The sequence below is a fragment of the Chionomys nivalis genome, chromosome 2, assembly GCF_950005125.1.
Source record: "Chionomys nivalis chromosome 2, mChiNiv1.1, whole genome shotgun sequence".
Classification (NCBI taxonomy): Eukaryota; Metazoa; Chordata; class Mammalia; order Rodentia; family Cricetidae; genus Chionomys; species Chionomys nivalis.
In genome coordinates this window covers 105,673,600-105,694,855 of record NC_080087.1, presented here as the reverse complement: position 1 = coordinate 105,694,855, position 21,256 = coordinate 105,673,600, and the positions used below count along the sequence as shown (strand labels likewise).

The window sequence follows — 21,256 nt, the reverse complement described above, 5'->3', positions numbered from 1 at the left end:
GCAATGTGCGTTTGCCCGAATGTCAGAGGACAAGTCTACGGAGAAGGATGAGAGCAGCTAACAGTCCAGGCTTGCAGCCTGCTGCCGCAGCCCCTCGCAGACTGCTCCCTCGGCCTGTCTTCTCAGTCCTGGCTATTATTAGAAGCAGCGAGCCCAACTTGAGCTCATACCATCTGATAGCCCAGGGCACTGGCATTTTAAGTTGTTGATTAAGGAGAAATGAATCTGCTTTGGACGGCTAGCGTTTAGCCAGTAGAGCTGGTATTTTGTTATAAAACTGGGAAACGCGATCCTTGCTTTCTCCTGTACATGCTGCTGCTGATCAGGAATGGTTTTCCCACAGGAAGAGGTCAGAGCTAAGGCAGCCTGGATGAGCTGAGGAGGCCTCCTTAAAGCTGGTGGCCAGAGTTGGGGTCCCCCAGGAGAGTTTGCAGAGTGTGCAAACAGCAAACGTGAGAAAGACAGCTGTGTTGGGGTACAGGTCTGCCACCAAGTCTATATCCAGACCTAGGGTGCTCTAGGTCTCCCTGGTAACGGCTCCTGTCTGGTGCAGATGGCAAAAGCCAACAGCGGCATCCTTGAACTGTGCTTTGGGGCTGATTGAGTGGATCTGGACTTCCTTTTAATGGGCTTACCAGATGAGAATAATGTATCGGTATTCTCTGGAAAATAACAGAGATCCTTGAACATCACAGGAGAGCTTGCACTGATAGGAAATAGTGTCTCTCTTAATGTCCCTGACTGGATAACCATTTGAGATGCTGTGTTTGTTGTAGTTGAATGTTGACTGTATTTACCTGTGCTTTCTTGTCTGAAGAAAAGTGCCAAATTTCTAGGCCCGGGTCCTTAACAAGGTCCAGTATACAGCCATGGCTTGGCCAATGACTGCAAGTATCTACGTCTTAGCAGTAACTGTGAAATTTAGTCTTGATGAAAACCTCTCTGTTGGGAGAGGAAGCCCCTCTTGTATGTCAGCACATTCCCATGACTGCAGTGTTTTACCGGAATGTTCTTGCTATTCTTTCCTATAAATCTGCATGGGCCAGGATGATAAAGCCTCTATTAATTGTTTCTGAATCTGATCATTCAATTTCCTACTTAAAATTGAACACTTTTCTGGTTGACCTTTTATTAGTAAGAAAAGCAGTTTTTGTTTTAAAGGTAATTTAATGTTTGCTCTTTGACAATTTCATTCGTGTGTGTGTATATATATGATGCATTTTGATTAGAATCCCCCGCCATTCCCCTCTCATGCCCCTCCATACTCCCTCTGCGTCTTCTTCCCTGCTCGTCCCCATCTCCTTTAAAGTCTGAAAAGATGCCTTTAATTCCTGTTTCCCGGTGTGGCAATAGGCCACGCACACTCTGCATTAGGTACCAGTGGGCTCTGCAGACACTGGTGTGGAGCGACCCACAGCCGTCGTCTAGAACAGCACAGAAGGAGTGAAGAAGTGGGACTTAATTCATTTTTTCTTCATATTTAATCAGCAATCTTTGTTTTTCTGCAGTACAGCGTTTGTTCATATTTCTAGTTGTTGCTGAACCTCTCTGAACCGTTCCTGCAATTTTAACTGCCTTTTCTATTTCTTCCCCTTTCCCTTTGCCCTTCACTGTAGATCTACCAAGTCCAGAAGGTAGGCTCTGTCCTTCATCTCTAATACGCATGTGCTGTTCTCCCTTTCCTGAGGCCTTGACACCTGCAGAGCAATGCTGTGTGCTGCCCACTCCGCTTGCCGTGCCCACTACCACCTCTGTCTGCCTGCCTGATTAACAACTCTTTCACACGAGGCGGTAGCTGTGCATCGGACACATCCCTTGATCCTTTTGCCTCAAAAAACTGGAGAGTTGTCTCCGATACAGAAAAGAATTCCAACACAAACCACATTTTAGAATTGGAGGAAGCTTTTAAAATTATTATATTAAAGATAAAGGGTTTTTTCCGGATGACTTTATTAAAAAACCTTAAACATACCAGTGCAAGTAAGACATTGTTGTGCTCTGATCCGACCACTCAGGAGGCAGAGGTAGGAGGATCACCCATAGTTTAGGCTATACTGGGATTATGTGGTCGTTTGGAGGCCACTCTAGTCTACATAAACAGTGATGAGACCCTGTCTCAGAAAAATGAGGGAGAGAAGATGGGTAGATAGATAGATAGATAGATAGATAGATAGATAGATAGATAGATAGATAGATAGATATTCGGACGGACGGACAGACAGACAGACAGACAGACAGACAGACAGACAGATAGATAGATAGATAGATAGATAGATAGAGGAATTGATTATTAGGCTAGGCGTGGTAGCCCCAGCACTTGGGAGGCTGAGACAGAGGATCACAAGTTATAAGTTTCAGTGCAGAAAAGAATAAAAATCTAGATTAAGAAGAGAGTAAAAGATCAAAGATTATTCGAGGTGTAATTAAAAGTTTTGATTAAAAAAAGGACAAAATCCAGCTGTTCTCCTGACTCAGCACTCGAACATTCTAGGGTAATGTGACTTTCCATTCTGTGACAACTGCTGAGGCTTAGAAGCAAGGACAGTGAGCGGAACATACTAAGAGCTGGCTCTCCAGGGACTTGTGGCTCAGCCATGGGGGAGTGGGGTGCAATTGATCCCTGAGAGAGGTTATGGGGCTTGGTGAGCCTTTCCCATGTGCGGGCCTTTTCCGTGTGGGGGAGCTTGTATTCCTCCTGAACGTGTTTAGTTTCTACCTGGAATAGCTGTGTCCTTTTAAAGTGATATGTCAGAGTAAGAACACAGATCTTAGAGTTCAGAACACACAGGTCTCTTACACATGTCACCGGTAAGCCTCAGAGCCCACTGTATGCAATCCTGAGCTCAGTTGATAACCCTCAGCCCAGCCCATCCTGCCTCCACTGGAAAATCTCTCCTGAAGAGGCAGAAAGGTCCAGTGGGTAGCCAGCAGAATCTGTAGGCACACTGGTAGTGGTCCTAGCATTCGATATGGGATGGATACTCAAACCAGTGTGTCCACTGTCCCCTAGAATCCCAGGAGGACTCTGACAGGTTCTGGTAAGGCTGGGGAGCCCTGATGGACAGTGAGGCTGCAGGAAAGGGGCTGGATCTGGTCATTTCCCCTCACTTCCTACCCTTTCCTGTTCAGGTCGTGGTTGGGTTTTTGCCAACAGGCCTGAGATACGATGTGAGAACTGTCAGATGTGAGCTCAGGTGCAGGGCACAGCTGGAGGAGCTCCGGAAACCCACACAGTTTGTCTAAGTCCGAGGGAAGGAAAGGCTTTCCTTAACGCTCAAAACTGTGATGAGGACAGGAGACGGGGAGCGTTCTCTCCTGGTCCTGTGGCCATTCAGCCCGTTAGCTCCTCAGTGCTCATGGCTGTTTCTCAAAGTCAAGCACCTTGTGCCTCAGTCTGGCTCCCTTCCTGTCTTGTTAACTAAAAATCAGACAGGAACAAAGGCGCCATATGTTACACACGAATTAGGATCTGGATGTCATAGGTAAGGGTGAAGGTAGCATTAGCTGCGTACAGAAGAGGGTTTAACACAAGGCACTCACTGGAAATGAAATTAAAATGTGTCTTGGACAGTTTAGCAAGTGTTTGCTTTTATTTCCTGTACAAATGTGTATTCTAAGGAAATTGGTATTGGTACAAAAACAAAATAAAACAAAACAACAACAACAACAAAAAAAACCAGCTCTTGCTCCAAGGGAAATACGAAAGAGTTTATTCTGAACCAGAAATGAATGACCTTGTCCAGGGATTCAGGTTGCCCCCAATACTTAAACTTTTTATAGTTACAAAACAAAAGTCATGTACATTGATGGGGACATTGTGTAGGCAGGCTAGAGCAGAGAAGGGAAATCTCACCATGGGTTTTAGGCGCTAAGCGATAACATTCTTAGGTTTTGGTTTGATGGAAGCTAGTTCTACCAAGTTAATACGTTTCAAAGACTTCAACTGACAACGGATGTAGGACCAGATAGAGGTGGATGATTGGTGGCTTCCATGGCAACTATACACAGCAACGATAATTTTGGCTTTTGATCTCCACAATCACAGCCCTCTCATGGGTCAGCACCCTGCAGAACCTTCTGCATCAACCTTCCTAATGCTGGTTCTCAACCTTCCTAATGCTGTGACCCTTTAACGCAACTCATGCTGCTGCGACCCTCGCCCGTAATATTATTTCGTTGCTACTTCATAACTGTCATTTTGATACTGTTATGAATCATAATAAATATCGGATATGCAGGATATCTGATATGCAACCCACAGGTTGAGAACCTCTGTTGTACACAGATGTGGCTTTTGCACGTAACTTAGCAGGAAAAGACTGCTTATGTGGCTTTTTTTGCACTAGCTTGACACTCTTGGCTTTTCAAGACTGTGTGAGTTCTCCCTCCTAATTTCTTCTCTTGGTTTTCTACTTACCAACCTCTCTCTGAGGAAGGGCAGGGCCATATGCCACAGTCTGAAATCCTGCCCTCCTTCAAGGTGAAACTAAACCGAACATAATGATCACAGCATGTTTGAGTGACTAGAAAGTTATTTTAAAATTGCCTTGTATTTCTCACACCCATTTTTATGTTTTTGATTGTAAGCTTAAAGTGTGTAAAATGTGACATCCTGGAGGTTTGGTTTTCTGTTCCTTGATTTTCTTGCTGGAAATTGGGGAGGAAATAAGGAACAGTGCCAAGCCGGTTGTTAACCCAGGTTCTCATCCAACCTGGGGAACACTCTAGTGATAAAAGCAGCCGTTTCGACCTACCTTGCTCAGTCTGATTTGGACCACCGTAGCTTAGAATAGGTGGGTGAGAGCTGGAGCTGGTAGCCACAGCCTCTTCCCACTCAAAGGCCTGCTCTGCTGGTCTCAGGCATCTGTCAGCAGGTGTGGCTTCTCCGACCTGCATCTGGCACAGGTGTCAGAGGCAGCAGCACACAGCTGGAAGCCGGCTCAGCACAGCCCTGCTCCCTAACTCCTCTGGGGACCCTTCCTGGGGCAGCAGCATGGAATGGGTCTCAGCTTGCGCTCCTAGACAGCATTTGTTCCTTCTGAAAGCGTGCCCTAAAGCTGTGACCTGCTTTGCAGAGGGGCCTGCCGGGCTTCTGCGCAAGGTTTGCTTTCCCGACATCCTGAACAGGCCATCCCATTTTATGGGCATTTTGCTCTGGACCCGGTGGACCTCCTCTCAGGCTGTTGCGTCAATGCTCAACCAATGGCTTCTCTGCAGACCCCAGTTGTGTGGCCACCGTGCCTGGCATGCTGCCTCCAAAAGTCATTGCGGGTGGGAGAGCATGGTGGAACCGTTTTCTATGTCTTTACTGTTTACTTCTTGCCTAATTTTCTTTCCCTTTCTGTCTGTAGAAATATTATGGGCTGGATACAAAATGGGGCGACATCGAGCAGTGGATGGTAGGCCTTGGATATCATTTTAAGACGAAAATGGTTTCTAATTGAATTCTGACTGCAGTTTAATTATGCCGGTAGATTCCACTTGCACTGTAATTTGATACTCAGAGGTCTTCCTCGGGGCATTTCTGCATCTGGTGTGGCGTTGTTAGGAACGGCCTGGCCAGGCGTGTGACCTGTCCCTCTGCTGGAGGGGACTGCTGATGTCTGCAGGCTGGTGTTGTGTGTGAGGCACCATTGCCGCTGCTTCCCCAGTTCTCTGCATCAGAAGATCCCCGGGGACTCAAGCGAGGCATGTGCCCTTGTGCAAGAATTTTCCAGAGAACCTCCGGTTACCATCAGAACATCTCGCTGTTCTGATGAACCAGAAGAGGCCCTAGACTGTTTCCTTTCTTCATGGACAGCCAGCTGCCCTATCACCTCCGTCTCAGAACTTGCACCCTCGACTCGGGTTCTCTTGCTGTTGGCTCCTCTGGTCTTCTCTGTGACCATGAAAACCCCTGCTCTTGAGATCGCGCTTCCCCCCCATCTGTTTTCTTTTTAGAACCTGTCTGCCTTCCCAGGGCAGCCAAGGCCAGGGAGCCTACCCGCCCTCAGGCCTCTCAGGAGAGGTGCCCAAGTGGCAAGACTCTGGGTGACGCACCCTTTGGTGCTTTCCATTGATCCCAGAGCAAAGTTTTGGTCTTATTAAGCTACCCGCCTCTTCAGATCCTGGCTGCCGTCCTGGATTTTGACGCAGGCTTTTGGCACTGAAGTCCTGGAAATGTTCTCGTCAGGGCTCCTCACCCTTAAACAGCCCGAGGGAGAGTCAAGGCCGTCTCTGCCATCTTAGACGCTATGTGTGATAGAAAAGCTCACTGTCCATTCCAGTTAAGCTGTGTCACACAGCCCCTAAGGTGTGTTTTCTTATCAAATCTTAAGGACAGTTAAAAGACCGCCACTTCCAGAAAGAAAAGCTGCTGATCAATCCGAGGAGCTCTGTGCCTCCCACTTCTACTCCAGAGACAAGCATGCAGAAACCTGTTTGTCCTGGAGTCCATAAAGCAAGCTGGGTGGCATCCACATTGGAGTTTTCTGGGGAAATCACTTCCCAAAGGGGAGTCAGTTCAGAGGGGAAGAGAGTTGATTTTAAACCAGATTATAGGGTTACAGTCCTTTCCTTAGACCCTTTAAACAAAATCAGAGAAAATACTGATTTGCCATGTAGATCAGAAACACTGGATTCTGAGGATCCTCTGGGGTTTCTAAGGATTCTGCCTTGCTCTCTCTAACCTCTCTGCCATTCCCTTTGCTTCGGTAGGAAGACAGCGAGCGCTACTCTCGTAGATTCCGGAGAAACACATCGGTCAGTACCACGCTCCTTCACAGCAAAGGACAAGTTCACGGAGCCTTAATTGTTCCTCTAGTGGCTGAAATAGATACAATAGTTGCTATTATTGGTATAAAACGGCTATCTTTACCTGAATAAAGATCGTACTCTTTATTGGGGCTAAATTGTGTAAAGAAATTGTGTTTGAGATTTTTTAAAAAACCAAATATTGAATCCAGGGCCTCATGAAAGTTTAGGTACCCTACCTACCCCTACTAAACTGTATCTCCATCCCTGTTTGGAAATGTTTAATTATTATTATTAATATATTATTCCCCACAGTGTAAATGCTTATTGTTGCTGTTAAATACCCATAAATAATTTTTATAATCATTGAAGCTTATTAATAACCCTCCTTACCTGTCATATACTGTGCTTCCATAAGCAGTCTTAGGCAAACTGAGGCATACTGAGGGCCTGGGCTCACACCCTCTGAGCTCTCGGGGTGGTCCATCCACTGCTGCCGAGTCGGATCGGCAGGTTCTTCCCAGTCTGGCTCACGGTTGTGTTCTCATCCTGTCTTTTACTAGGCTTCTGATGAAGACGAGCGCTTGTCCGTGGGTAGTCGCGGCAGCCTAAGGGTCAGTAATGGCGTGATTGCTTCTGCATGGCACACCTTTGATTTCCTGTCCCTGCTTTCGGTCCTTAGACCATCACCCCCTCCTCTGCTGGTCCCCCACATCACTGATGAAGTGCTTGTATATAAGTTAACCAAGGGTCAGGTGGGCCGGGCTGGGCTGGGCTGGGCTGGGGAGAGGGTGGGTGTTACTTGTCATTTCCCAAAGAGTAGAAGGCGTCGGTTTTCAGTAGTTTTCCCACAGTATGAAACTACAGGACCGTGGTTAATGATTGTCTCAGAATTGTTGGTGTGGTGACTGGGTCATGAAGGCACACTGCATGCCCACTCTGCCACACACTCTCCAGTAAAGCTAGCCGTGGTTAAACCAGCCAGGAGTTGGACTGGGGAAATAGTGCAAGTGGTCAATGAAGACCTGAGTTCCACCCCGCAGAACTTCCATGAAGAAAGCTGTGTGCGGTGGTATGTGCTTGTGATCCCAGTTCAAGGGACAATTAGTGAAGCTGACTGGCCACCTAACAGCCTTACTTAGCAAGTTCCAGGCCAGTGAGAAGCCATGACTCAAAAGGAAAAAAAATAGAAGGCGAGAAGGCATTCCTGGAGAATGAAATGACACTTAACCTGTCCACTAGCTTCCACGTGTGTACTCGTGTGTGGAAACACACACAAAAGTAGCCATATGTTATTGAAGATGTTTCTGCAACGGCTGGAGGCTCCCTGGAGAGGCGGCTGTGATCTCCGCCACCCCCAGTCTTCCAATCAGCTATAGTGAGGGTTCTTCTTTGCAGTGCTGGGCGTGGATGTAACAGCCTCCCCCGTCCTAGGCAAGTGCTCCACACTGCACCAGAAGCTCCTCACTGACAGCTCCACGGCTAATGCATGCAGCCTCTGTAGCTGCATTAGACGTCAGTGCATGCTCTGGGAAACAAGGCAGAGTAGTTGGGTTTGAGCTTAGTAAGCGTGTCTGTTCGATTGGCTGCAGGGTGGCCATGGCATCTCACTACTGTGATAACTAGGTCTCGAAGTAGCCGCTCTGGTGTACTAACGGCTGGCTTCTCGTCACAGCAACAGTTAGGTCACACAGTATTACCTCTTGACTAAACATGCACCAGGGGTGTGCTTACCTTGGCGTTAACAATAAGGCTGCCACCCCTGTCCCTTTCCTCCTAGCTTAAGACCAGCCCCTGTGTGGTTTTGTTGGGCAGTTACATGTGAAGTGAGTGCTGGAAAGTTTCTGCTGAGTGTCTTTGACGATGCAGCTGTGACTTCCTCACAGGCCCCTCAGACACATCTGCTTTAGAGGAAGCAAGATTTATGTAAGCAGAATCTAAGTACAAGCTCAGTTTGGGACATCTGGGGCCAGGCCCAGGCATTGCAACTGTGGGAGGTGTCAAAGATCTGGCCCTTGAAACCGAGGGGAGGAAGAACAGTTGGGCATCAGGGGAGGGACTGGAAGGGCTTAACAGAGAGCTGGCCCTTGAATGTAACCTCCTGGTGGTAACTTCGCCAGAGAGCTTTCCCCAGAACTGTCAAGAAGGAAGCCAATGATCAGGGATCGGAGATACAACAGCCTGGAGACGGAACAGAACCCAAAACTCTGGAACAATGTATCATCTTCAGACCTGTGGTCCCTCGGGTTCCCAAGGGAGGAATTTCGTCATCTTAAGATTCTAGGGTTGGCGAAGGGGTCGTCCTGGCTCCAAAGGGTTTATCGTAGTATCAACACCACAAATGTTGTAGCATTTATTCACCTTTTGTGTGAGCCTCTACTCTAGTGAATTGAGGTTCCACGCTGGACATCTTTGTCAGATTCCAGTGTATCTGTCCTAAGGTCTGGAGCTTCACACATGAGGTACACAGTTAGCGACGAGAATGGGAGACAGTCAGTGACTTTCACTATCAGCATCCATGTGCTACACGATTCTCCCATGGTAGACTTAAGAAACTTAGTGGGTAAAGGCCAGTGCTACCAGGCTGACAACCTGAGTTCAAACCCTGGGACCCACTTGGTGGAAAGTGACTTCTAACAGGGTAGAAAGCTGACTTTCGAAAGTGATCTTCTGAGTTTCCCTTACATGTGCCCCCACCCCCAAAATTACTTTTTGTTTTTTTTGGGGGGGGGCGCGGTTCAAAGAACTAGACTAAAAAAGGAAATCCAGATCTGAGAGCTGGGGCCCTGGAAATAAGAGTCAAACCTGCTTTTCTTGTTGGTGTGGGACAAGCCCAGAGCATTTAGGGACCCACTTGAGGTCACAGTGACAATGCCACTCCTGGTTCCCCCAGAGACTTTCATACCTGCCAGGTGCCCAAAACTCTGTCGCCTGCTGGTTGGAACAGCTGAGAACCTCAGGGCATCTGTCAACCCTGCCGAGTGCAATCACATCTCACTCTGTGTCCATGGAGGCCAGATTATGCCGCTTAATATATTAATAATATAAAGCCTTTGCTGTGCAAATTCCTAAGGTGGTTTCTTTCTTGACTCCCCGGACATGCCTTCTCTATTGAGATGACGAGGATGATAAGCCCTAACGGCCAGGAGGGGTAGTTACCATCCTGGGATCAGCAAACATGGTCCCCTGGGGAAACCAAGATTGGGGGTTATCATAAGGTTTTAATTATCTTTATTTAAAACCTGGCGATGGTGCATCTCTAGACCTTGCCCTAATTTAATTAGATCATATCTATGTCAAGAAGAAAGTATGATGCAAATGAGCTTTGTGTTTCATGAACTAATCAACTGTTGCATAGAAGCAATTTAGTGTTCTTAGATTTTACCATGGCTATCATTCTGATGTATGTGTTTTCTTTTAAGTAAGACATTCAAAGTCATGGGAAATGTGTTCCTGTTAAGATTTTAAAGGTTGCCTGGTTTTGCCTCTGTGATTGCTTAGCTCCGTCTTACCTCTGGCACTCCCATTTCTATTTTCCTCTTCCACCCTTATGCCAACAGGCCCAGCCTGAGCCGGAGTATGGGAGTCCTTACGCCTGGGTGAGGTGGTCAGATAATTTGGCTGTGTGACTCTAACTGTGTGCAGTGACAGATGATAACCATACTGTTTCTACTAACTTGCTGGGTGCTTTTCCAAAATCCAACTGCCAGTCTTCACCCAGGACACTATGAGGCCATCACCCTCCCCCTGTCTCCTGGCCTGTGGATGGGGCCTGAAAACATAGATTGCAGTACCTGGGCCCCGTTCTCTAGCGGGTGCTGAGTGTCGGTTGTTGGTCACCCACTATGGGTTCCTCAAAGAACCCACCAGACCGAAAATTCCCAGGGCCTCTCTGTGTCCTTTTAAAAGACTAAGCGTAAAGAAATCATCTTGCTTAATAGACCCCAGTCTTTCCTAATCCATAACCATTCAAATTAAGAGTACTAGCTGGTGGCAGCCAGGCAGTGGTGGTAGTGCACACCTTTAATCCCAGCAATGGGGAGGCAGAGACAGGCGGATCTCTGTGAATTCAAGGCCAGTCTGGGCAACAAAGTGAGTTGCAGGACAGGCTTGAGAAATCCTGTCTCAATAATAATAATAATGATAATAATAATAATAATAATAATAATAACAATATAAAAAGCTGGCTCTTCTGCTGTGAAAATAATCTTTGAGAAAGACTCCAGTTCAGCAACAAAAACAAAGTCCTTGAAATGAGCCTTTTATCTAAGAGCCCTAATGCCTTCAGTCCCTTGGAAATGTGTACAGTAAAAGAATTCTGCAGTGAGTTTTGCAAACCTATAACCTCTTCTCTGGGACTTCGCAGGTGTGATTTTTTTCTTTTTTTAATCTCAGAGCCCCTGGGCTTCATGTATTCTCCATCTCAAAATTATTTGGAAAATTTACGTTTATGTTTAATGCCGATCATCAATAAATTGTGCCACGTGACTGCTGAGCGTGTGTGATCCCCCAGGGTTCCCACAGAGCTCTTACCCCGTCTCTCACAGTGAACCACTGTAACAGCCCTAGCCTGGTGAGGCAAGCCAGCTAAGATTCAGGGTGTGCCCTAGCAGTGCCTGTTCCCTAGCCACAGAGCACGGCCACAGCTTACAGCGAGACTAGCAGCTCCTCCCACCCTTCAGGAATCAAATGCATTTAAACTTGTTTCTAGATATCATCCTTTGTATTTTAAACTCAGAGTTGGTTTTGAGGCCTGGTCCTTGGGCTGTGTGTGAATTTTAGCCATGGCCAGGGCCATTTTGGGATTTCACTTTAGAGTGTTTTCTTTTTCTTTTTTCTTTTGGAGACAGGGTTTGTTTTTGTATATTCCTGGCTATCCTGGAACTTGTGAACATTCTCTCTAGACCAGTCTAGCCTTGAACTCACAGAGATCCTCCTGCCTCTGTCACCCAGGTGCTGGGATTAAAGGCAAGCACCACCACCATCCGGCCTTTGTCTTTTCTTTTAAAAATCAATTTGAATGCGTCAAGTGTGCCACTCACAAGTCTCAACTAACCTTCTTGTTTTGTTTCCCGTTTTAATGACCTCTGAATGTGCCTATGACTTACACAGAGAAACATACAGCAAGTACTGTCCATCAGAAAGGCTGATGCCATGACTATCTAGTACAGGCTAAGCACACCCCTGCTTTCCTGGAGTGAGGATCCACCAGTGCCAAGCCCTCCTACCTTCTGGTGTGACCATCAGGCACCTCCAAAGGCTAATGTGGACACCCAGGAGACCCACAGGCACTCATGTCCCCCTCATCATGGCCCTGTAATTTATTCGTTCTTGTGTAGATTGTCACAACTGTGAAAGTGTGGGTGGATTGAATAACTTCTCCAAGGGCCCAGGGCAGACTTTACATTCGCCACTTGATCCTCTGAGGCGTGAGACAGATAAACCCCTGTCCATCTTTACCAGATGTGCGGCCACTCTTCCTTTTCCCATCTTTGAAGCTGCTTTGCTCTCTGATGGTTTTCACCTCATACATCATTCCTTTATACAGTAAAATAGACCAATCCCTGTAGATGCAGCGGAGCATGTTAGATGGCCCCTTGCTTGGGGGGAACAAGGGAGCCAGGCAGACCAGGTATGTCCAGCCTTCAGATGATCTGGTTTGGTTTCTTCCTAGAGGACAAATGATAGCATCATTAAGTCCGCCTTCTCATCTCACCTAGAAACACAAAAGAGGAAGAGTGGATGACCGAAAGGTGGCTCCCGGAGGTTTACTAGTCCTTTCTCAGGAGAATTCTGCCTTTAGTTACAGGTCACATGGACATTTTTCTGAATCTTAGGGACATAGTTTCATTAGGGCTATATTTTCCAGTCCTTTCCTGGAATCTAGCTGACCTCCCTGACTTGGGCAGGTCCCTGCTCTCTAGTTTGGTGTTCAGCCTTCTTGAAATTTAGAGTTTCCAAGGCATTAACCTAAGACTGGACACAAGATTACTTACACACACATAAACAAACGCATGCATGTATGTACGCGCGTGTACACACACACACACACACACACACACAAGCATACATGAGCACACACGCGAGTAAGAAAATTGTCCAGAAAAGCAACTACATCAGACCATGTGCCTCACTCACAGGAGGGAATGTCACTGGTGCCAGGTTTGCCGGACTTTGTCTGAATCGCAGTGGAGTGAGAGGCATGCTGGCAGTTTGGGGGTGGCCAGGCTTTGTGCTTCCCTGGCCTGCCCCATCCGTTCCCTTCATTCCCTCTGCAGAGAAAGCTCATGGGTAACTGTTGCTCTCTGGTTTGTACCTGTGCTGTTCCTTATGCTGATGTGACCTCTTCTCTCTCTGTTGAAACAGACTAACGGTTATGATGGAGACTATTGCGGATCCCAGTCCCTAAGTAGAAGATCTGGCAGGGTTAGTACAGCAACCATGCATGGCACGTGCTCTCAGGGATGCTGCTTCAGCGTGTCTAAAATGTATTGCTAAATTTAGTTCCTTTGCTCCTTTTGTATTACCCCCCCACGCCTGTAGCACATTCTAACATTCTCAGAATGTTAGCCTTCTAGCATTCCTAGCATGGTTTGCATTCTAGATGTTACACGGGGTAAAAGCTGATAAGCATTCCTAAAAAGACCCAGGAAGCGGAATTAGCTTGCTACTGTCTGTTGCCTTCATACGCATGTCTTCTGGTGAATCTGCTCTCACGTGGATGGAAGCCCCCCATTTTCAGTTTTCCATATTTCAAGCTTTAATGTTTATGTTTTGATGTTTGTCTTAAAGATGCACATGTGAGAGCCTTCACAGGATTCTGACGTCTTAGGTGCTCACGGTTAAAGGTGGGGGGCAAGCATTCTAGCGAAGAAGAAGCCGGAACAGTGCAAGGAGAGACAGAGAGAGGGCCAGAACCCGAGAGAGGCCTGGACTCTGTCAAGGGTGTAGCCGTTGGACATTTCAGAAGGTTAAATTGGACACATTTTAATTAAGCCGCAAGATCCAAACAGATTAATCTGAGTTAAATGACCTAGTACCTTCCTGTTTTTAATGTCATTTTCCCCTTCTGGTAATGTTTCTTGTGTAAAATTTAATCTATTTTAATTATATTAAGATAGCATTTAGTCAATTCAATTCTATTTCTAGGCTCTTTAGATCTCTCTCTCTCTCTCTCTCTCTCACACACACACACACACACACACACACACACACACACAGAGCTAACAGTTTCAGCTTTTCCAAACTGGTAGAGCAGGTTGCTTGAGCCTTCTCAGAACTGTTTAGAATTAATTACCTGTGCTTTTTCTATGACCTCCTAAACCTTTCTAGTTCCAGACTTAAGAGCACTCCTAGTTAAAGGCTTCTGTCACCCTTCACACTGACACCTGCTGAGTCGTTAAGGCTGCTCGGCCCTGCAGGGACACAAACCTGCAGTCGCTGCCCTGTGCATGTCCTTCAGTGGTGTGGCCGACTGTGCTCAGCAAGCCTGCAGAAGTGGCTGTCAGCATAAGCGATAAGAGCTGCAGTGTTTCCCAATACTGACCGGTCGTGGCTTTCCCTCATGGTGTTTTGCCATAACTGAAGTTATTTGGCAGTTCTTAGGTCGAACTTCCTTCCGATGGTAACACACCTCTCTACACATCCGTGGCTCGGGGTGACATCTATGTTTCATACATACATCCAGTACAGGTGTGCTTTATGATTTAGTCAAGGTTTAGGCAATGCCTCTCTGCAAGTCAAAAGCTAAAAGGCCTGGTTATAAAACGGCTCACGGAGTGAAACTGGATGTAAAATTGGTCTAACAAGTAGTTTGAAAGAGTCACATGACTAAAGAACAAAATAACCTTCATCTAGTTACACTGAAGAAGCTCTGAACCTGTCGGGGACTCTGGAGGAAAGAATAGACAGAGAGAGGATCTCTCCAGATGCAAAAGAGCCAGACACCTGCCTGATAAGTTTGGGAATGCCTGTCTCCTCCCTGCTTGATTACCAAGCCTGCTGTCTCCTGTGCAGTGTCGCCTCCCCCACATGCTCTACAGAGCATACACAACGCCAGCTGCCTCCACGGCAGAGGTGGGAGCTGGTTCTCAGCCTCCCCCTGCCTCTCTGCATCTAGGGGCTGAACTAAGCAGAAGAAAGGCCGAAGTTTTTTTTGCAATAGGAAGACTGTTAACTACCTAAGGAGACAGGCAAAGAGGAGAGTTGGGTGTACGAGGTCTTGGGTGGTTTGACATGAGATCCGGTAAGCAGCTGGCTAATGATAATGGAGCACTCAGCTTCGCGGAGACAGAGCTCCGCGGTGTGAGGCTCACAGCTCATACATCTAGGCTCACTCGCTAAGAATTTATACTGCAAATCCTTCAGGTGAACCAGGGTTCCTGGGTCCTAACATTGGGGTGCCTGTACTTGCCGTGGGAATGGGCAGGGTAAGGAAGCACTCACCGCTCACAAACCCTCCTTTTTTGGTGCTCAGAATTCTAGCTACAGTGGCGGCGGCGATGGCAGAGTCTCTGCTTTGTCGTGCTCCAGGGAGGAGAAGTTGGTTGGTTCCCATTTAAATCTTTCCCATCCTCTCTACAGAAACTGCAGGTTTTGTAGCATGCACCCTTGTGTGTGGGATCCTCACTCTCCCCCACTTGGAATGGCTGTTCTATTGAATTCTGAAGAGAAATTAACACGTGCTACGTCATTCAGACTTTCCACTGTCCTGTGCTGAGCATAAGTGTCTCGTTCAGCCAACTGCCATGAGTGAACCAATGGCATGCTTGTGTGCGTATTTTGTTTTCCGATTAGAACCAATCCAAAGGGGGGAAATGAAGAGCCCGGACCTTCTCACCTCCTGTCTGAAAGCAATGATCCTCTCTAGGCACTCTGTGACACTTTGTCAGGGGTGCTGTGGCCTCGGCATGCAAATCCATTCTAGTCTAGCTGGCTGCATACACGCGTGAGCATTGACCTGCATAGGTGATTTCTATTTATTAAAGAATCCTACCGATTGGGGCCGGTATGGTATGTCCTATTTAAGGCCCATCCACTCACCGAACTAGGGAACCAGCTTAGGTAGGTGGACATAGGCCCACATAAGCCACAGGATGGGCACTCCTGAGTTATTCCCAGAATTCAAGTCCCAGCATCACAGTAAATGGGATGAGGTGAGACTGATTTCCGCAGCACTGTCATCAGAATGGATGTAAACCTTAAAGAACAAAGAGAAGGAGCTGGAGAGATGGCTCAGTGGTTAAGAACACTGGCTGTCCTTGCTGGGGACCTGGGTTCGATTCCCAGGAGCTACCTGGCAATTTGTAACCATCTGTAATTCCTGTTTTGGAAATTTAGCATCCTCTTCTGGCCTCTGAATGCAGTAGGCACAATCTATTCATGCAAAACATCAAACATAAAGTAAAATAAGTCGATCTTTTTTAAATTACAAAAAATAAAGAGGAAACAAGATCCCTAAAGAATTAAAGGATTTACCCAAGTGAAACAGAGCTCATGTCCAACCCAACTAATTTAGCAGAAAGACTCTGTACCCGGAGAGTTAAAGGTCAGAATTAGAGTTGGCCCCTTCAGACATAAAACACATTTCTCCAGACTGGATCTCAGGATCTTACGCTTAGCCTGCCAGTGTGCCTTCCTAATTCATTCTTATGTAATGTCCACCAAGCGGGTGAGACCGGAAACCATTCCCAGTGAACTATTACCTAAGGCACAAAGCTGAGGTCCCTATACATTTCTGATTAGGACTTTACCCACCAAATTTTAAAAGTCAGAACTCAGATTATGAAAACTAAAAGCACCAGATCTTGTTATTGGTTAAAATCAATGCTCGCGCGCGCGCGTGTGTGTGTGTGTGTGTGTGTGTGTGTGTGTGTTGCACATGCGCACTGACTTAAAAGTCCTAACAGTCTAGTGGAGTCGTTCTGGTTCTGTCAATTAATGGACTCTTGTTCCCCTAATCTCTTTCCCTCCTGCCCAGCAAGTTGTGGTTGTGCCGAAGACAGTTTTCTGTGTGTCCAGCTCTAACCCACCCATGAGATGGAGTGATTTCACACCTCCCCACGCACCTCACTCGACTTGACTGTTTTCTTTTGTTGCAGGGATTCTTTTGCTCTGACCTTGGCCTTCCCAGTAGTGGCCTTGCTTCCAAGCCTCTGTCTGCCCAGAATGGAACCCGGGTCTGTTCCCCCACTCTTTCCTCTGCAAAGCACTTTGGGACCGGCACGCTTAGAGGGCATTTCAACCTCTTCAGTGTGCAGTCAACGGGGCCGGGCTCAGGCTGTTTGGAATGGCGTAGCTAGCTTGCTGAGACTTTCCTCGATCTCCTAAAAATGTCATTTAGGACCTAATATGGAAAAGCAAACCTTAGGGAAAGAAGGGGTGTGTGAAATATATACTCAAACAAAACAAAACAAAACCTTCAAGTTCAGAAAACTGGTCTCTTGGGTTTCTCCGTTTCCAGCAATTGTTCCCCTATTTGGGATTCCAAATTGCTTCTTAAAAATAATATTTTTCTTTTGTAAACGTGTCCAGGAAGCAACCTACAAGGTCTCTGTGCACATTGCCTCCTGCATCTTGGAGAAGTGGACAGGACTGAGCATTTTTTTGACTCTCTGCCCCTTTCCCATTTTCACAAGGTCAAGGTTCAAATCTAGCCAAAATGGGCCTTTGTTGCTCTGGGCCCGTGAGCTCTTTTGCAGCCCAAGGGTGCCGTGTTAGAAATCCCAATGCGCGTGCTCTTTGGAGGTTGGCTGTCTCCTTCACAGGCAAACTCAGCTGCTGGAAGATGCTTGGCCCTGCATCTTTCCCTACTCCCTCCTGTACCCTATGCTGTGCGTCTGTACTAAGTCCTGGCTCAGCTCTGTAGCTGGGTCCTGTACCCCAGAGAGCTGCATCTATACCCCAGCATGAACCTCAGAGCTCTGTGCTACTCTGTATTCCAGGCGTGCATCCCCTTGAGCTTTTGGAAGTTCCAGCCCTGAGCAGCCAGCAACAGCCTTACTCTCCCTTTGTGTCTTGACTGCTGCGGTGACCCTGATGGAAACAGTCGTACTCTTTCTGACACGTTCTCTCTGTAGTTTTCTGCACCTGAGGGCATGGTTCAAAGTCCCCCTTGATACCAGAATCCAAAGGTCCTCAGGCCCCTCAGATAAAGTGATGTAGCATTTGCATAACGCCGGTACATCCGCCTGTGAATTTTAAATCAGCTCTAGCTTACTCATGATGCCTGATATGTAAATGTTGTGGAATAGTTGGTACGCTGTGTTCAGAGAATGATGCGGGTAGAGTCTGTCCACACTTAGTGCACATTGGTTTGTTTTGTTTTGTTTTCGGATATTTTTGATCCTTGGTTGGATCAACCCAGGAATGCTGAACCCTAGATATGGGGTTGAGCTATGAGGTGGCCTTGAACCTGGCCCGGTGACTATGTCCATCTGTTGGCTTTGCTTTGAGTCTTTTTCCAGCATCATCTGAACAGAAACGATTGAAAAACAATAGCCCCATCCCAGAGATGCTGGGAAAGTCTGTGGTTTTCTAGTTAGAAATTGTATCATTTTTCTTTCCTGTAAATGTTGGATTTGCATATATCCAGTGCCTTGAAAACCCAGTACCTTAACTCTGGCTTGTCCTTCCAAGCATTGTAGGATAGTTACTTAGTTGCCAGACCCTGACTGCATGGCGTGGCAGCCTTCTGTCTGCTGCTGTTTTCCCAAGGTCTAAAGCCTGTCATTCGCTTTCCTCCTGCAGCCTTCCTTTCTGTGCCATGCTACCCGGCCTGCTGGGAGTTACTGGGTGCGTGTGCTCCCCACCCCTGCCCTGCATGCTCCCCTCTGCCTGTTGCACATGCACTCCCACCCTGAGCCCCGTTTCCTGCCCTGCTGTGGAAGCAGCACTTACTCATAGCTTACCCACCCTTTTGTGGTCTTTATTGGTCCCCTTTAGTCAGATCTGGGCTTTCTTTCCCCTGACTGCCAACAACAGCCGTCACCCTGTTCCGTCTCTCGGAAGACTTGTTTAAGGTTGTTAGGAAGGAAACAATGACAACATTTACCTATTGGCAGAAGGACAGATGGCTCCTGAATGTGGTGACAGCCGTACTAGACTCTAATCCACGTTGCCATAGTACTTCGGAAATTTCCATATGTCTATATAATTTTGGAAGTTTCCAGTTTTAAATGTAGGTTCTTACATTCTGCAGAAAACTAGGTTTTCAAAGTTATTGTATTAATAACTGGGACTTTCCATCACCTTGCACACTTAGGGGTTAGGTTTGTGTACATGGCTAAGCTAGCCAGGATTTCCTGAAGAGGAGGAATAAGGAGAACTCAGGTGTCTTTAAATGGGACAGGGTTTGACATCACTGCCTGAGATCTTGTAAACCTCTTTGTCTTTGATTAACTGCATGCAGTGTTCAAGGTAATCAAATACTGTTTTCTGTGTAGCAACTTTTGAAGAGATATAAAATATCCAACATCGAAACGATAACTACCGTAATGTTTTATTCCAAAGCCACTCAACGCAAGAATAGTTGTGTTGACACAGCATGTGAGTTTGCTTTGACGAACTTCAGGTCGTTTGGGATGCTTGCCAATTTTCAATCTTGATTGGCAATTCTCATGGGGAATGTTTTTCAGAATAACAGTTTCCAACACTCTCGGGAAATTGCATGCCAATTTGCAGCCACTTCAATGTCTGCCTTCTGATTCCTACACCTTTTTGTTCTCTGTGGCTCTCTGAAGAGCTGAAGAGGGTGACGCGGAGCCTGCATGGAGTTTTCCGGACCCTCTCCCTGGCACACATCACTCTTGCTAACCTTCCCTTTCGGCGTTTTCTCTGTGGTCCTTTAAAAAGGAGTGTGTTTCCTGCCCTAACAGTCTGTTCTTGTCGCAGGCATCCGTGCTGGATGAGAGCAGCCTCTATGGGGCTCGAAGGGGAAGCGCCTGTGGCTCTCGAGCTGTAAGGCGCTTTTCATGTTTCTCCCATCATGCCTCACTGTGTGCTGCATGACCCACTGGTGTTTGCTGGATGGTGACTGATGTCACAGGAGGGAACGCTCTCTGTGTTTTCCTTTGTGATAAAGGTCAGGGGTGATGGAATCAGGAAATCTTTGCTTGTTAATTTTGTGTCCTTGTGCATCAGTTTATACCGAGGTCAGAGACTCGCCTTAGTTGGGTTTCATCCGCTTCAGTACTTGTGATCATAAGTAACATAATAAGTAATGACTTTCTGAACCTGAGAAGAGGAGAAAGGGGTTTGGACAGATCCAAGGGTTGCTGTGATGGTGCTGGTCTCACTTTGCAGGACTTGCTCTGTCCCCTCCTGACCCTGAGACAGCTAGTACTTGTGTGTGGTAACCCAATCTTGACACCCTGGGAGGAGTTTCCACCCATCTGAGCAGGCATCCTGGAGGCCCATGTCTCTCAGGAAGTGAGAGCAGAGACAGACCCTACAGACATTCTCTTCTTTGTGGTGGGCATGTCTATGCGGGCCTGTCCTAACTCCTGTTTAACAACCTTCGCATGACCAATGAGATGGAGGTGTGATTCAAACTCAGAGCTTTCTGACTTACATTAGCTGCCCATTGGCCACTTGACTCCTCGACACAGGTGATGCCTGAGGCCTGATGACATGAATGCTTCTCTTCCAAAGGGTCAAGTCAGTCCAGCTGGTCAGAGAACGGACTAAAAGTCCTTAAGTAGCAAGGAAACAACATGGCATGGTCCTTATGTCTCTGTACGCCCCACACCTGAGTGCAAACGTGTCTTTATCCAGTGAAGAGATGTAGTCGGAATGTCTCTGCAGTCCTGACCATGCTGGCCACAACCCTTTAAAACACCCAGAGCTTTTGTTTAACCCTCAGTGACTTCTGGACATGAGATGACACATGGGGCCTGGGCACATGATATAGCTGCTGGTTTTCAGGAGGGTCAAGTCAGGCCAGCTGCTCTGAGAAGTGTTCTGACCCGGGACCCTTGGGCTGGTAACATGAGGTGCAGTCTCTCTGACCATTACTAGCGAAGAGCTGGGGTCATTTGTTCCTGCATTCAGCAAGTGTGCCAGGCCTTATCTGCTCACTAGAGAGTCACCAGAAACTGAATAGATGTGTGCTCTGCTCTCTGGGGCTGGTCCTTAAGATGGCATCACAAGCACCCCCAAAGATCCAGAGTTCTTACAGTTCATAGTGAAGGTGCTACTTGCAAGGCCTCGCAGCCCACAGGTCAGTCTGGCTTTTGTCCCAGGGCAAGTGGCTGAATACAGACTAAAGCTTAGAGGCTACAGCCCGGTGGCCGTCCTCATCCTTCATCCAGAGTTAAGAAGCTTAAATGGACAGGTAGACAGGGGTACCCAGAAGACAGATTCTCCAGTTTCCACCTGGAAAGGTGGCAGAAAAGCAAAACCTCCCCTTCAGAAATGCCACACCTCTTCTTAGCTAGTTTCAGAGCTGGGATGCAGCCGAAGGCAGCTCGGGCTCTCGCGAAGTGCCATCGCGTACCCAGGTGGCGAACACAGGAGATGGGATGCA

At 47.2% G+C, this 21,256-nt stretch overlaps 1 protein-coding gene across 21 annotated transcripts in view; it reads left to right on the top strand.

Annotated features, from left to right (window-relative positions):
- The window catches only part of Lrrfip1 (LRR binding FLII interacting protein 1), a 130,722-nt gene that overhangs the window by 71,217 nt on the left and 38,249 nt on the right, over positions 1–21,256 (top strand). For 6 of the 21 annotated variants that reach the window (XM_057754006.1, XM_057753956.1, XM_057753931.1 and 3 more), the window contains exons 3-9: positions 1,617–1,634; positions 5,352–5,399; positions 6,697–6,741; positions 7,296–7,346; positions 10,293–10,331; positions 13,099–13,158; positions 19,624–19,689. The exons of 7 other annotated variants lie outside the window; for them this stretch is intronic. In XM_057754006.1, the coding sequence (XP_057609989.1) occupies positions 1,617–1,634; positions 5,352–5,399; positions 6,697–6,741; positions 7,296–7,346; positions 10,293–10,331; positions 13,099–13,158; positions 19,624–19,689 (327 nt within the window). Of the gene's footprint in view, positions 1–1,616; positions 1,635–5,351; positions 5,400–6,696; positions 6,742–7,295; positions 7,347–10,292; positions 10,332–13,098; positions 13,159–15,208; positions 15,278–16,832; positions 16,911–19,623; positions 19,690–21,256 lie in introns of all 21 variants that reach the window. 8 more of the 21 variants (XM_057754016.1, XM_057753890.1, XM_057753906.1 and 5 more) reach the window with 6 other exon arrangements.